Genomic DNA, 15846 nt, shown 5'->3' on the forward strand with positions numbered 1-15846 from the left:
AACAGTTTTAATGGTTTTTCTTGTCGCAAAAATTATTTGCTGACATTTGACATCCTCATTGTGAGGTGTTTGTAGAATAGTGAAGGGGAAAATAAATGAATTTTGTTGAATTTTGATGTCCGTCAGTAACCCTTTGGTTGTCTTTTTTTTTTTTGCAGGAACTGCGTCTTTCAGCGGCGGTGGGTGCGTTTCGACGGCGAGACCCTGGCCTACTACAACAGCGACAAGGTAACTTTGAATACCCGCCGGACATCACAGCTCAAAAGAAATCCATATCCCGAGTCCTCTTCCACGCCTCGTCGTCGTTAGCGTCGCGAGCTAACGCTCTTCTACCAAAAGTTTGACTACCCGAATGATTTGCAACATTAGCATTCCCATGAAACAACAGGCGTGCGATCGGTTGAAATGGCTTTCGGCAAAACCGCAACGCCCCATTCAGGTTCAGCTCACTTTTTTTGCCACGGCGCATCACAATCAATGATGTGCGACCTGTCTGATGGCGCCTCGTTAATCACTTGCTAATTACAGCCCTCTGTGGCCGCTCATGCACCATCACCCCGACTCCCCCCCCAAGTCCCCGCCGCCTCTTTCCATTGCGTCGGTCACTTTATTTATTAGGACACGCTTCGCCGCAGGGAGAACGGGAATCATCAGGGGAGGGCCGGCGAGTCAGCACTTTCGACCATTACGTGGCGTTTTCTTTTTTGTCGAGAAGTTGCCTTTGTTGATGTGTGTGTCTTTTTTTTTGGAGTACATAAAGTTCACAGTACAGTACTTTGATTTATGAATTTAACTTCTTATGTGCCCATAGTAAAAAACAGTCTTACCTCAAATCAACTCTTCCCATTGAAGTTAATGGAAATGTTATTAATTGGTTCCAGACACTCAAAAAGGCAAAAAAAAGAAAAGTTTGAATAAACAAAAAAAAAAAAAAAGCAAAAATACGGTAGTAACTAAAACTGTCATATTGGATATATATGTGATATGGGTGTTCAGTACTGCGATATTGATATTATTGTGATATTAACGTACTTAAGGATATGCCATTTTTACGATCTAATGAAATTCTGTATTCTTATCTAAGGATGTGCGAATCATTTAGCAAATTTCTTCCTTTGTCCTGCATTTTTTTTGCAATAAAAAAAACAATTATTAACAATTATTAAACAATAAAACTATTCTAATATAATGAATGAACATTTTCTATTTTTTTTTATAGAAACAGCAGTTTTTGTTTCTTAAGTTCACATTGTGTTTAGCAGCAAGCATTATTTTCTTGCCCAGAAGAAATGTTAAATTGATTTTTAAAACGCTTTGCTTTAGTGTAATTTTATCAAATAAAATGTATTACAAAATATTATTTTATTTGCTGTTTATAGAGCTCTAAATAAATTTAAAGTACAAAAAAGCCTTAAGTATTTTCAAATGGAACTTTTAATAATTTCAGCTTTTAACTTTTTTTTTTCCGTGAAACTAATTTAAAATAAAATAAATCATTTTGCGCAATGCTTAAAGAATATTTGCCTGTGAGTATCGTTACTCTGCGTTGAGCAGCTTGTGTATAAATAGCCGTTTTAAAGTTATTCTGTGATATTGATGCTAGTTCCGTTAGCCTGTTAGCTCTATGGCATTTTGCATTACGTGTTAGCATTTAGCTAGCGGGGGCCTTTTCTCTTTGTTTTGCAGTAAACTTCACCATTGATATTGTCATTCATCCAGGTTATATTTTTTAATCTTGAACAAAACGATCCTTTATTGTATTCCAGTTTCGGACTCTTTTGGTTTCAAGTCTCTCGTCACCGTTTAGTTAAAAGGCCCGTTGGTGACAAAACGACGCGAGTGTCATGGTGCGCTCGTTGCTACGTGGCGCCGCACCAAAACATTGCCATGCTTGTCCTCGCTCAGAAACTTTTAACACCCGCAAACTCTCTTTTGTAGTGTGAAATCCTGCGGGATCTGTCAGCCCCAGACAGAACTAATCGCACTTAATCACAGTCGCAGCTTTGAAAGGTCTCCGGTGATGTCATCATTGGGGGCGGGGGGGGTTAGCTGAGGTGGCGTGGGAGAGGAGCGAGATCATCGGTCTCACTTGTTCCTGCGGGCTCGCCGCATTGCATCCAATCCATCTCATCAATCAGCCCCTTTTCGCCCGATTTCGTCAAGACGAGGGGATTGGCTCGGGAGAATGCTCCGGGTCTTTAGATTTAGTCCTCCGGGTCCTGATATGCGATGTCGTGCGTGTGTATATGTGTGTGTGTGTCCAAAGCCTGGCTTCAAGGGAATGAGAGGATGAAGTGAGGATGGGCAGGGTTTTAGGATAGGGGGGGGGCGGGGATCAGTCTTCGCAGTGTGTCAGCCTGATGTAGCAAATCCCTTCATTGACAGTTACTGGAACGGCAGCTGACGCGTTATCTTTCATGCCAAATATGTATTTTTTTTCCCCGACACACCTGCACTAAATCAAAAACGTCAATCATCATCGCAGACGACCTCAATACAGTATGGAGACCTTTTGATCATGTGACCCCCCCAAAAATTAATTCCTCACTGCGATCCGATCGAAAGAACGACAAAAAGTATTTTTTCAGATTTTGTAGTTTGATTTGTTTTGGTGCACTATGATAACCTTGCACCACACGGCGCCCTGAATCCATTTTTTAAAATGGACACCTACGCGAGGGTGGCCAACCAAAACAGAACATTGCTATCTTCATAGTTGCAGAATTTTTGATGCAACTCATTAGCAGGGAGCCTCGGAGAGTATGCCATGTAAAAAAAAAAAAAAAAAAAAAAAAAAAAATCAATCTGATAACAGAGAGCGGCTTTTTGCAGAAAAAGAAAGAAGTAAAAAATAGATGTATTTATTTATTTAAAATCTTGATTTAATAGCTCACTTAGGCATTGTGAGTGAAGTTTTCATTGCCACCAGTTGGTGTCCTCATGCCTCCATTGCAAATGTGCTGAAACTTTTTTTCTTTTTCTTTTTTCTTTTATGCACCAACATCTCTCCTCCCCGCTTCTCGCTCTCCACATGGTGCCTCCATTGTTGTGTGCTTTAGCTCCAGCGCTCAGCCTTAATTGTTCCGTGAAGTTTACTGGCTTGTTTTTACTTTCTTTGTGGGGTGGGGGGTGGGGGGGGGGGGGTGAATAAGAGCGAAATGTGCAGGAAAAATCTCCCCACTTCCCAGCGCACCCTCAAACGGGCACTGCAGTGGAGAGGGAGGAGGTCAGTGTGAGGGGAAATAAAGATGGGGGGGGGGGTTAGTCAGGTGAGTGTGTTATCTTAGAAAGAGATAGTTAGGCCTCATTGCTTTCTTTGTCCTCTTGAGGGTAGTCTGTGTGTGTGTGTGTATGTGTGTGTCTTTCGCCTGACCTCGTCTTTTCATCAGACTCTTCCCCGCGAGTATTTATAGATGCGCAAGTTGCAATTAAACAACTCTCTCCTTACTGACCCCCAAACTGGAATTAAGACAATTAATTACCGTTAAACCATTCTGGTGGCGTAATTATCAGCCACAGAGCTAATTTATTCAAGCACACGCTTGTTTTTTTTCTTTTTTTTTTCTTTTGCCACATTTCTTATACGAATACGACAATAGAACATTTAGGACGTAACACCTAGCCATTGTGTTGTACTTTTATATATATATATATATATATATATATATATATATATATATATTGTGTGTATATATTGTGTGTATTAAAAAAAAAATCTATATATATATATATATATAATATATTATATATATATATATATAATTTATATATATATTTTATATATGTATATATCTATATATATATATATAATTTATATATATATATATTTTATATATGTATATATCTATATATGTATAATTTATATATATATATATTTTATATATGTATATATATATATATATATATATAATTTATATATATATGTATTTTATATATGTATATATATATATATATATATATATTATGTATATTTATTATATATATGTATATTTATTATATACATATATATATATATATATATATATATATATATATATATATATAAAATCTCTTTCTATATATATTTTTTATATATATATATATATATATAAAAAAAAATATATATATTTTTTTTATATGTGTGTATATATATACAGTATATACATTATTTTTAGAATGGGATATATATATATATATATATATATATATATATATATATATATATATATATATATATACATACATACATACATACCCCGTTCCCTGTTTTTGCGTCATCTCTCCTCGGATCTCCCATTTTCTTCCCTCAGCCCTCCTTGGCCTCTCACACGGACCTAATTTCTCTCATTCTCCTCCTCTTGACTGTCCCTGTGGGTGATATTTTTGGCTGCTTGACTTTTTTTCTCCTTTTGCGGACGGCAAGGTCACCGGCTTAATTAAGGAATGGCAAGAAGGAGTCACAAGTTCACTGTCTCCCGTTCCGTATTTGCACCCATATACGACAGTGTGCAGCAAATAAAATGAAGCCTTTTTTTTTTGGTACTTGGCAAAGATAATGACACTATGAGCATGAATAATGCAACGACGGTCTTATTTTTCTTCTCATGAGCCAGTGATTTTCACACCGCTAGAGCAACATAATGCACGTCCCTCTTAGAAAAACATTGGCTTTTTTTCCCCTGAAACTCTTAAGGGCATTTCTTTGTCACATCAGGGATTGAATACTGATTCGAAACGAAGCCCTGGTATTGAAGTTTGTCGTTCGCGCCGCCGATGACCCGCTGCAAAGTGTCGCGTCCTCGCTTGTTTGGATGCCTTGGCGGGGTGGAAACATGGGACGGTACGCCAAATCGCACTTTACCCGTGCTGCGTCGCCAGGTTTTTGTTCAATTTTGCAAAGCAGACTGAAAATTGCAGTTAAGTTAAGTTACGGTTATTATTATTCTTCCACGAATTTGGGCCCCCTGAAAAAAATATGCGCATCTTGTAGAAGTCAAAAACACTATCACTTAAACTCATTAAATGCCACCACCTGGATGGTTTGAAAAAATTTGCCCCGGACACCAGTTTGATCAATCAACAACAAATTTGGATTTCACTTTCCTTTCCTTTCTTTGGTCCTTCCTCGGGTCTCCTGACGGCCTCACGACTCTGGCTGGAAGTGTTCGGTTTAGGTGAACGGTATGGGATTTTTTAATAGGTTTTAGGTGAACTAATGAATACACACACACTCACACGCACGCACACACACGCATTCCCACCCACATACAAAAAAAATAAATAAATATATATATAAAAAAAAAGCAAAAAAAAAAGAGAGCAATGATGATGACATGTCAAATCGGTAAAATTACCGAATGAACAATACTGAGCTCTCCCGGGAAAAAAAAAAAAAAAAAAAAAAAAATTGGTGGACATGTCTATCATAACAGGACGCACGAAAAAGTCTCAAGGACCCTTGTACTAAACTGAACAGAAAGTCATCCATTTTAAATTGAAGCAGTCGTTTTCGGGAGCAAATTCCAAGGGAAAAAAAAGAGTGCACCAGTTTTACCGAACAACACGAAATTTGGAAGATATGTTGATCAAAACAGAACGTACAAAAAAAGCCTCATGGTCACCATTAAGCAGGAAGTCAGCCATTTTGTTTGGAAGCAGCTATTTTGGGTGAATTCCAGGGCTCGTTTCTTTGACAAAGTCCTCCTCGGGAATTTGTCCAAATGAGCTGCAGTTTGAAGAAGGACCACTAGACTTATTTTTCCCCCCCAATATGGGCTGTTTTAGTGAAATAGAGTTTTATCCTGGGCCGCTGGAAATGTACGAAACCGCAAACCTTCTCGTTCTGCGACCACAGAAGACCAAAAAAGTCATCTTTCTCTGGCAGCAGGTTTTGAGTCAAGCGCTTCTCACCCACGAGCTGAGTGCCTTTTATCAACGTTATTGCTCGAGAGGCGAACAGGGGATGGCATTTCCGTAAATAAATATGAATGCCGTATTGATGGCTTATGCCTTGAGTTTGATGAGAATATCCGTCAGCCGTGTTTCAAAATTGAATCTGATCCAAAACCAACAGCAAATGCGAGTGGAGAATTACACACCCATTGAAGCAAAAAAAAAAAAAAAGTACAGTCATTCCGACGAGAAACAGAAAAGAACAACAGCTCGATAATGCTATTACAATTTGTCCTGTTTGCTTGCATTTGTGAAGTTATTTAGCGCGTCCCATCTTCTTCTTTGTGCAGGAAATGTACTCCAAAGGGATGATTCTGGCCGCTGCCATCCGACAGGTGCGAGGTTTAGGTGACAACAAGTTTGAGGTCATCACCTCGCTTCGGACTTTCATATTCCGGGCCGAGAAAGAAGGTACGGACTACTGCTTTCTCCTTATGTAGCCTGAAAAATCATTTAGGGCTGTAAGTTGAAAGCCTCCCTGACTAATTGATTTACATTTCCATACATAATAGACATGTGCAGAGGTGGCAAATCCAAGTCCAGAAAGTAAAAACCCTGCCACAGTTTGGCCTTAGCCCCAAGTGCTAGCTATGGAGCTAGGGTTTTTACTTTCAGGTGCTAGGGAGCTAGCTAGCATTGGGGGCTGAAGCCAAACTGTGGCAGGGTTTTTACTTTCAGGTGCTAGGCAGCTAGCTCCCTAGCTAGCTCTCATGGTGCTCATTTACCTGTTAGGTTGCTAGCTAGCTAGCAACTGAAAGAAAAAACCCTGCCACAGTTTGACTTTTGCCCCCGATGCTAGCTAGCTAGCTCCCTGGCAGGTAAACGAGCACCATGAGAGCTAGCTAGCTAGCACCTGAAAGTAAAAACCCTGCCACATTTTGGCTTTAGCCCCAGGTGCTAGCTATGGAGCTAGGGTTTTTACTTTCAGGTGCTAGGGAGCTAGCTAGCATCCGGGGCTGAAGCCAAACTGTGGCAGGGTTTTTACTTTCAGGTGCTAGGTAGCTAGCTCCCTAGCTAGCTCTCATGGTGCTCATTTACCTGCTAGGTTGCTAGCTAGCTAGCAACTGAACGAAAAAACCCTGCCACACTTTGGCTTTAGCTCCCGATGCTAGCTAGCTCCCTAGCACCTGAAGGTAAAAACCCTACCACAGTTTGACTTTTGCCCCCGATGCTCGCTCCCTGGCAGGTAAACGAGCACCATGAAAGCCAGCTAGGGAGCTAACTAGCTAGCTACCACCTGAAAGTAAAAACTTTGCCACAGTTTGGCTTTAGCCCCAGGTGCTCGGGTTTTTACTTTCAGGTGCTCGGGAGCTAGCTAGCATCGGGGGCTGAAGCCAAACTGTGGCAGGGTTTTTACTTTCAGGTGCTAGGTAGCTAGCTCCCTAGCTAGCTCTCATGGTGCTCATTTACCTGCTAGGTTGCTAGCAAGTGAAAGAAAAAACCCTGCCGCACTTTGCCTTTAGCTCCCGATGCTAGCTAGCTCCCTAGCACCTGAAAGTAAAAACCCTGCCACAGTTTGGCTTTAGCCCCCGATGCTAGCTAGCTAGCTAACTCCCTGGCAGGTAAACGAGCACCATAAGAGCTAGCTAGCTAGCACCTGAAAGTAAAAACCTTGCCACAGTTTGGCTTTAGCCCCCGATGCTAGTTAGCTCCTATAGTTGTTTACCTGCTTGGGACCTAGCTAGTTATCTAGCTAGCATCAGAGGCTAAAGCCAAACCGTGGCGGGGTTTTTATTTTCTGGACCTGGATTTGCCACCTCTGGACATGTGCACAAATGGGTGATAATTCGGTTATTCGTTTGAGTGGGAACCGCTGTTTTGTTTTAAATCCATCCATTCTGTGTCTGTCATAAAAGCTAGCTAGCGCTAAGCTAACCCCTGAGGCTTTCGTCTCTCCAGTCCATTCATACACACTGCCTAAGTGGGCTTTATTGACTGATAAAATAATGTTAGAAAGTTAGAAAAGATGAGCAGCCATCCACAAAGCAGAGGCTAAATTATTAGCCCAAAATAGCCTTTCTATAAAATAAATTAAAGGCAAAAACAAAGGACCTTTTTACTATCATTTTTATTGCTTGTTTTGTAGACAGTTCCGTTTTAGTCCAACCCCCCCCCTCTCCATCCCCGAGATGGGTGGCCCCTCTTTTTGGAGGGGTAGCGTTGAAAAGCGAGAGTGCGAGAGAGCGAGAAACCTGGCCTCATCCCCCCCTCATGCATCTTTAAACGAGCCGGCTCGCCTTGGAGCGAAGACTCATCAATCTTTGGGGAGCGCACGAGAACCAGGAAGACCCGAGGAGGCTGATGGAAAACGAGGGAGTTAGTGGAGCGGAGTTAAGGAGCTGCTGAACATGAAGAGCGGAGGAAGTGGAGGAATAATAGAGGGGGGGGGGGGGGTTTGGCGCCGAAGCAGGCGGCGTCGACGTAACGATGAGGTGAAGGCAGAGAAAGGGCAAACCCAGGATGGGAGGAGGCGTGAATAAGTCCTTCACCTTCTGTCGACACCCAAAAATCTTGTCTGATCGCTAATTTAACACGCTAAAAGAATTGCTAATTTATGATGCTGTCATTGATTAAAACGGTAGAGCCACCAGCCGCTTTTAATTCTTCCCAAAACTAAATGGCCCACAAATTATTTTCCAAAGGTCTTAGAGCCTTTAGTGATGCAATGAATAAACGATAAGCTGACTAAGCAGTTTAATAGCATGCGCTTACCTGCGCCTTCGTGGCTGACGCAGTCGAGTTCACCGAAGCATTACGGTGATTCATTTTTAACAAGACAGGCCTACGCCAATGTAGGTAAAAAAAAAAATGTCACCCCAGATTCTTAATCTTTATTTGACTCGTGCCGTCACACAAAATGAATTCTTGCTATAAAATATTTTGCGTACACATGTTCCGTAAAAAACAAGCCAAGGTGAATAAAAATGCATTTGTTCGTTTTAACTCGCGCTGATGTGGTGAGTTGAAGTAAACACAACAAATGTTTGGTCGCCTTCTTTTTTTAAACTTAAAAAAAAATAATATATATTCCTTTTGATGGAGGCTGTGTGGGCGGCCTTTAAGATCTCCTCGCCGGGTGCAGAGTGGACCCAGCTCTCCTTTCATCCAGTTTCAATGCTTTACTCGCTTCTTCTCTTCTTGTGTAAAGTGAAATCAGCTCTCCAGTCCAAAATGTGCAAGGCCTCTTAACAAGCAAGAACCGTTTATTTTTTTTATTTTTATTTTTTAAAAGATAGTTTTACATTTAAGCTTTAAGCTCTTGTGTCTCTTGTTCTCATAGTCTGTAGTAGTGGTTCGATCGAACCCCAGGGGTTGGGTGAGTCAGTCTCAAGCGTTTTGGCGTATGGTGTTCCACAGGGTTCAATTCTGGGGCCTCTGCTGTTTTCATTGTATCCGCTGCCCCTGGGTTCCATCTTAAAAAAAAAAAGAGCTCCACATACACTTCTTGGAAGACATTTTACAAAGTCTTCTTTACCGTCCGTCCTCATTTTGGTTGAGACGTTCAAATAGAAACACTTTTGGCAGACGAAAAGAACACTCGCTTGCGCAGTTACCCTAAAAAGATGCCAAATGTTTAAAACCAACATTTTCATCCAAATCACATAAATGCAAGTATGCTAGCTTAATGCTAAGGTACTATATAATGGGAAGCATAGCTAGGCTAAAAATTAGCAATGATTTTCAAACAACCGCTAATCTTAAAGGAATTAAGCGGCATCACATACATTAACTCATTCATTTTTTTTCCACTTTTGTTAACAAGAGTATGAAAACCTAGAATTTTTGTTGTTGTACATTTAGAAGAGATATAAAATTTGTGATTAATCGTGAGTTAACTCGTGAAGTCACGCGATTAATTACGATTACAATTTTAATCACCTGTCCCCCCTAATTTTTAATAATCTTTTTTTTTTTTAATTCATTCACTGCCATTGACGGATATAAACGTCAAAAATGCATTTTAACTATTTCAATTTTTTTTTCCACTTTTCTTAACAAGAGTATGAAAACCTAGAAAAAAATTATTGTACATTTAGAAGAGATATAAAATTTGTGATTAATCGTGAGTTAACTCGTGAAGTCATGCGATTAATTACGATTACAATTTTAATCACCTGTCCCCCCTAATTTTTAATAATCTTTTTTTTTTTTTTTTTTTTCATTCACTGCCATTGACGCATATAAATGTCAAAAATTCATTTGAACTATTTCAACATTTTTTTCCACTTTTCTTAATAAGAGTATGAAAACCTAGAAAAAATTATTGTACATTTAGAAGAGATATAAAATTAGTGATTAATCGTGAGTTAACTCGTGAAGTCATGCGATTAATTACGATTACAATTTTAATCACCTGTCCCCCCTAATTTTTAATAATCTTTTCTTTTCTTTTTTTTAATTCATTCACTGGCATTGACGGATATAAACGTCAAAAATTCATTTGAACTATTTCAACATTTTTTTCCACTTCTCTTAACAAGAGTATGAAAACCTAGAAAAAAATTATTGTACATTTAGAAGAGATATAAAATGTGTGATTAATCGTGAGTTAACTATTGAAGTCATGCAATTAATTACGATTAAAAAATGTAATTGCCTGACACAACTTTAAAAATAAAGGGGAAAGATTATTAAAAATTAGGGGCGTCAGGCGATTAAAAATTTCAATCGTAATTAATCGCATGACTTCACTAGTTAACTCACGATTAATCACACATTTTATACCTCTTCTAAATATACAATAAAAAAATGTCTACGTTTTCATACTCTTGTTAAGAAAAGTGGAAAAAAGCGGAAAACTAATAGAAATAGTTCAAACAAATTTTTGACGTCTATAGCCGTCAATGGCAGCGAATGAGTTAAAAGAGAAATACACTTTTTTAAATTTCAAAGTGACTGGAAATGAATTCACAGGACGATCCGGCGTACGCGCCAAACAAGCAAACCTACTCAAAACACACGCGCTCAGGCGTGCGGATGCTAACACGGCTTTCGCCTGCGTCCGCGGTTTCCTTCCTGCCTCGGATTGACAGCGAGGACGAGAGAAAGGAAAGCCCTGAATAAAATAACAGGCAAATAAGTAAGAGCAGGACAGGTAATGGAAGTCGGAAAGCTCTGGCCGGCAACGGAACGGTAAAGCCTGGTGATGTAAAGAGCCGTCAATAATGGAGGAGGCCATTCATTATGAATGCGGGCAGATTGTGAATTCTGAAGAATTTGGGAGCGAACCGGTTTGAGGTCACAAAGGGAGGCTCGTTTCTACCCCCAGCGTGTCGGGAAGCTAATTAAGGTCACTGGAAGACAATGTCAGCTACGTCAGATGATTGACAGCTCATTGGAGCGGGCTGTCTGTCACTCAGCCGAGGGCACGCCGGCAGGTCACCCATGGAAGAGATTTGTCACTTTGATACAACAAGGTACATTTGGAAATGTGTCAGGGTCGGCCATGTTGGAATTTGTCATTGGGTTTTGGTTGTTTTTTTCAGATCATTCACTCTTCCCTTTTTCAATTTTCGAATCGGCCAAAAATCGGACAGCTCAGTCTTTTTTGACTTAGAAATTCAATATTTGAATTTGATCGTTCATTTCTAGATCACTTTTAAATTCGAAAATAAATAATTAAATAATCGGTCACATTTTTTTGGGCTTTCAATTGCTAATCGAAAGTGTTATTAAACGATCATTAAATTTTTTTTGTAATTTTATTATTTATTAGTTCATTTTGTTTCCAGATCTGTGAAGACAAACATAATAATAATAATAGTAATAATAATAACAACAACAATAATAATAATAATAATAATAATACAAATAATAAAAAATAAAAATAAAATAATACAAATAATAATAATAACTACCCCCATCCAATCAAAGCCATGTCAACAGCATCACGTGGTAACAAAACTCAACGCAGCTCTGCTTACCTTTCTGCTTTGACACGCCAGCGATGCCGAAAGCGTTAATAATGGCGGCCCAGCTTCCGATGCGGCTCGGCCACTTTAAATTCCTCCCTTCTTCTTCCGCGCCGTGTTAAATAGTTGCCACAGCGGGCGGCGTCTGTCATGGACCCCGCGGGGCGTGTGTGTTTACTCGTGTTGTGAGTACATAAATCCGTTTGTACATTCGCATTGCTTCACAGCCCTTATGGGGATTCAAAGCACACGCTCCTTAACATGAAATATTAAACTGTTCAACAAGGACTGCCTTTGAGTTTCGGCGAAGATGCGGTGAGAGTTGTCTTGAGTGCTCTCTTTTTAGAGTCCGTTTTAGCTTCCTGGGCGCGTTCACGAGTGGTTTGTCTTGTTCTATTTTGTCACGGAACGACTGAACAAAGAATTGAATTCAAATTGACAACGTTGATGTAATAAAGCTTTTGTTGTCATCCAATTTATAATTTACTGACTTGTTTCCGTCTGGTAGAATTTGGTGAAGTTGTCACAACGTTCTCATTTGGCTTTATTTTATCGTAGGGATAGACCGATTATCGGCGCCGATATTTAGCATTTTGACAAATATCGGCGTCGGCCTTTTTACAAATAAAAGCTGGTATCTCACCGAGCGGTGAATGTTGCGAACGTAGCAAATTTAGGGTTTTCATCAATCAGTTTTTACTTTACATTTTGAACATATTCCCACAATTTTTCACTGTCTGCGAAGATCTTTTGAAACCTTTGACGAACCCTGACGAAAACCCTAAATTAGCTACATTAGCATTTGTCAGTGAGATACAGGGAACTTTAATTTATGGATTTATTTAAATTCTCCCTACACTTTTTATTTTTTTTTAATTTTTAAGAAAAACTTTAGGGAACTATTTACTTGCTTAATTTTTATTTTAGCTTAACACAAGCAGATGACCCTTGAAGTTCCCTGCAATTTTTAAAATATTTTTTAAACAACTCTGTCAATTCTTTCTATGTTTAAGGTTAAATTAAGGTAAAATTTTGACACCAATATTTTCTCTTTTACGGCAAATGAATATCTGCTTGAAATATCGGTTATCGGTTATCGGTCTCCTTGACTACTAATAATCGGTAACAAAATCGGTCTCTCACTATAAAAAATACACGGGGAGAGGTCCTCGGTAAAAAAATTGACATTTGCAATTCTGGACGGTGAACGATGTGACTGGGATGAATTCTGTTAAATGCGGAAGGAATAACATTCAGCCTTGACCTAATTATCACATAAAATCAGATTATTGAGGAGAAAAAAAAATAGCCATTAGGTCTTTCAGCCCGACCAGATTCACAGACTGGATGGCGATGACTTTTCATTTTATTTTAATTAACTGTTGTGCTTGGGTCTAATTTGCGCTGCAGGCTTTCAAATCTTGCTTAAGCAGCTTTCAAGGATTTTATTTTGCTAACCACTTGTGGTTTATCCTGTCCAATTCTCTTTCATACTTGAAGCCTTTTGTATGCCGCAGACGCTGAAAGCGACGCAAAAAAAAAAAAAAGAAGATGAATCACATTTAATCTTTCTTTGTTTAAATTGTGTTTTCTTGATTCTTGGCTGCGTTTGGGTGTCGCGTCCGCAGGGGAGCGCCGCGAGTGGATGGAAACTCTTCAGACGGCGGCGCGGCCCGCCGCCCGCGGCTTCAAGACGCGCCCGCAAAGCCTGCGTCGGCGCTCCTCCACCAACAAGCGCGGCGTGCTGGAGGTGCGAGCCTACAAAGGCAGAGTTGTGGCGTCCCTGGCGGGGAGCAAAGTCAGGCTCTGTAAAACAGAACAGGTACTCCTCCCACGACCTTCGGGACTTCCTCTCGGCAGGATGGCGGAGCTCCCTTGCTTGACAAAGACACGGGAAGAAATTGATGAGATGAGTGTCGTGAATATGGAACGTGCATGTGAATGGAAATGATGGCGCCTGAGCTTTTACGAACCACGCAAGTCCTAAAAAAATACATTTACCATTATTTTAAGTAAGGCTAAACAGTTTTTTTTTACGGAAGAGGATTAGGACCAGTGAAGAGAGAAGAAAAAAGAAGTTTGGCAGGATTCTGACTTTAATACCAGAATTTGGACTTTTAAAGTCAGAATTCTCACTTTATTCTCAGAATTTTGACTTTTAATGAGAGAAATCTCACTTTAAAGTCAGAATTATGACAATTCTGACTTTAAAATCAGAATTCTGGGATTAAAGGGACAATTCTGAGAATAAAGAAATAATTCTGATTTTAAAGTCAAAATTCTGAGATTAAAGTCAGAATTCTCACTTAAAAATCAGAATTCTCACTTAAAAATCAGAATTCTGAGATTAAGTCAGAATTCTCACTTTTTAGTGAGAATTCTGAGATTAAGCCAGAATTCTCACTTAAAAATCAGAATTCTGAGATTAAGTCAAAATTCTGACTTTAAAAGTCAGAATTCTCACTTTAAAGTCAGAATTCTCACTTTAAAAGTCAGAATTCTGAGATTAACGTCAGAATTCTCAATTTAAAGTCAGAATTCTCACTTTAAAAGTCAGAATTCTGAGATTAACGTCAGAATTCTCAATTTAAAGTCAGAATTCTCACTTTAAAAGTCAGAATTCTGAGATTAACGTCAGAATTCTCAATTTAAAGTCAGAATTCTCACTTTAAAAGTCAGAATTCTGAGATTAACGTCAGAATTCTCAATTTAAAGTCAGAATTCTGGCATTAAAGGGGCAATTCTGAGAATAAAGAAATAATTCTGACTTTAAAGTCAAAATTCTGAGATTAAAGTCAGAATTCTCACTTTAAGAGTCAGAATTCTCACTTTATAGTGAGAATTCTGAGATTAAGTCAGAATTCTCACTTAAAAAATGAGAATTCTGAGAATAAAGAAATAATTCTGACTTTAAAGTCAAAATTCTGAGATTAAAGTCAGAATTCTCACTTAAAAAATGAGAATTCTGAGAATAAAGTCAGAATTGTCACTTTAAAAGTCAGAATTCTGAGAATGAAGTAAGAATCCTGCCAAACTTTTTTTTTCTCTCTTCACTGGCCCTAATCCTCTTCCGTAGTTTTTCAATAGTTATTGAGGTTCTTTTTCCTTGACATTAAGATCACGATTTAATACACTATTTTTTTTTTAACAACCTCTTCCCCATGTATTTTTTTTTTAACAAACAAGCAATACATCAATCTGTATTAGAATACCAGATTTATTATACAGAAATGTTTAAAACCACACACTGAAGTTCATTTCAAGCCCGCTAGCTTAATGCTAACACATAGATAACCTAACAAATTTGGAAAACCCCTTTAAGATACTTTTTTTTTTTTTAACCGTGGAGAACAAAATCTAGATAGATAGATGGCAACAATCCGTCAACCCGTCAACCGTATTTTAAGCGGGCGCTAAATGACATCATGCTTTATCTTGCTATTCTTTTCCTCAATATTGTGGCAATTCTGCCAACCGACTCACTACTTCCTCCTTTTTAGGACCCTTAGCTGTTCAATAACTTGCCTGATGTAAAACGGCACACCCGGAAGGACCCCTTAGCTTAGTTTTAGCTCGACAACACGGCTTGCTATTTGTATTGGGACAGAACCAGAAATCGAGAAGGCTAGGAGATAACTTTCATGCTAACTTAGCATACCTGCTAAGTGTATATTTACTTGTTTACTAAAAAAAAAACGCATAGATTTTTTTTGGGGCAAATTATTTAGAGTTAAATTGGGTACGTATCTTCATGTTGGGTTCAAAGCGGCATTGTTCTTTTTGAGCTTATTACGAGTTATCTTTTTGGAATTCTCACTCTCTTAAGTCAGTCTAATTAAGTCCTTCTATCCCAGCCTTCTTTCATCCTGCTGGGACCGAAGTAGGAGGGTGCGTTCCATTGATGCTATTTCTTAAATTTCCTTGCCTCTCTATATCCGTGCGCACATTTGAGATTGCTGCAGGCGTTCCCTTCGCCCGCCGCGGCGTTGTTTGCCTTTCATTA

General features: G+C 39.0%; 1 protein-coding gene across 5 annotated transcripts in view; it reads left to right on the forward strand.

Annotated features, from left to right (window-relative positions):
- Positions 1-15846, forward strand: part of arap2 (ArfGAP with RhoGAP domain, ankyrin repeat and PH domain 2) — a 140036-nt gene that overhangs the window by 16092 nt on the left and 108098 nt on the right. For all 5 annotated transcript variants that reach the window (XR_013288322.1, XM_077544099.1, XM_077544098.1 and 2 more), the window contains 3 exons: positions 159-228; positions 6222-6342; positions 13472-13665. Coding sequence is in view for 4 of the 5 variants with exons in the window: in XM_077544099.1 (XP_077400225.1) it covers positions 159-228; positions 6222-6342; positions 13472-13665 (385 nt within the window). In the remaining variant the exon portion in view is untranslated. The remainder of the gene's footprint in view (positions 1-158; positions 229-6221; positions 6343-13471; positions 13666-15846) is intronic.

Source organism: Vanacampus margaritifer, chromosome 15 (genome assembly GCF_051991255.1).
Source record: "Vanacampus margaritifer isolate UIUO_Vmar chromosome 15, RoL_Vmar_1.0, whole genome shotgun sequence".
In the NCBI taxonomy this organism is placed as follows: Eukaryota; Metazoa; Chordata; class Actinopteri; order Syngnathiformes; family Syngnathidae; genus Vanacampus; species Vanacampus margaritifer.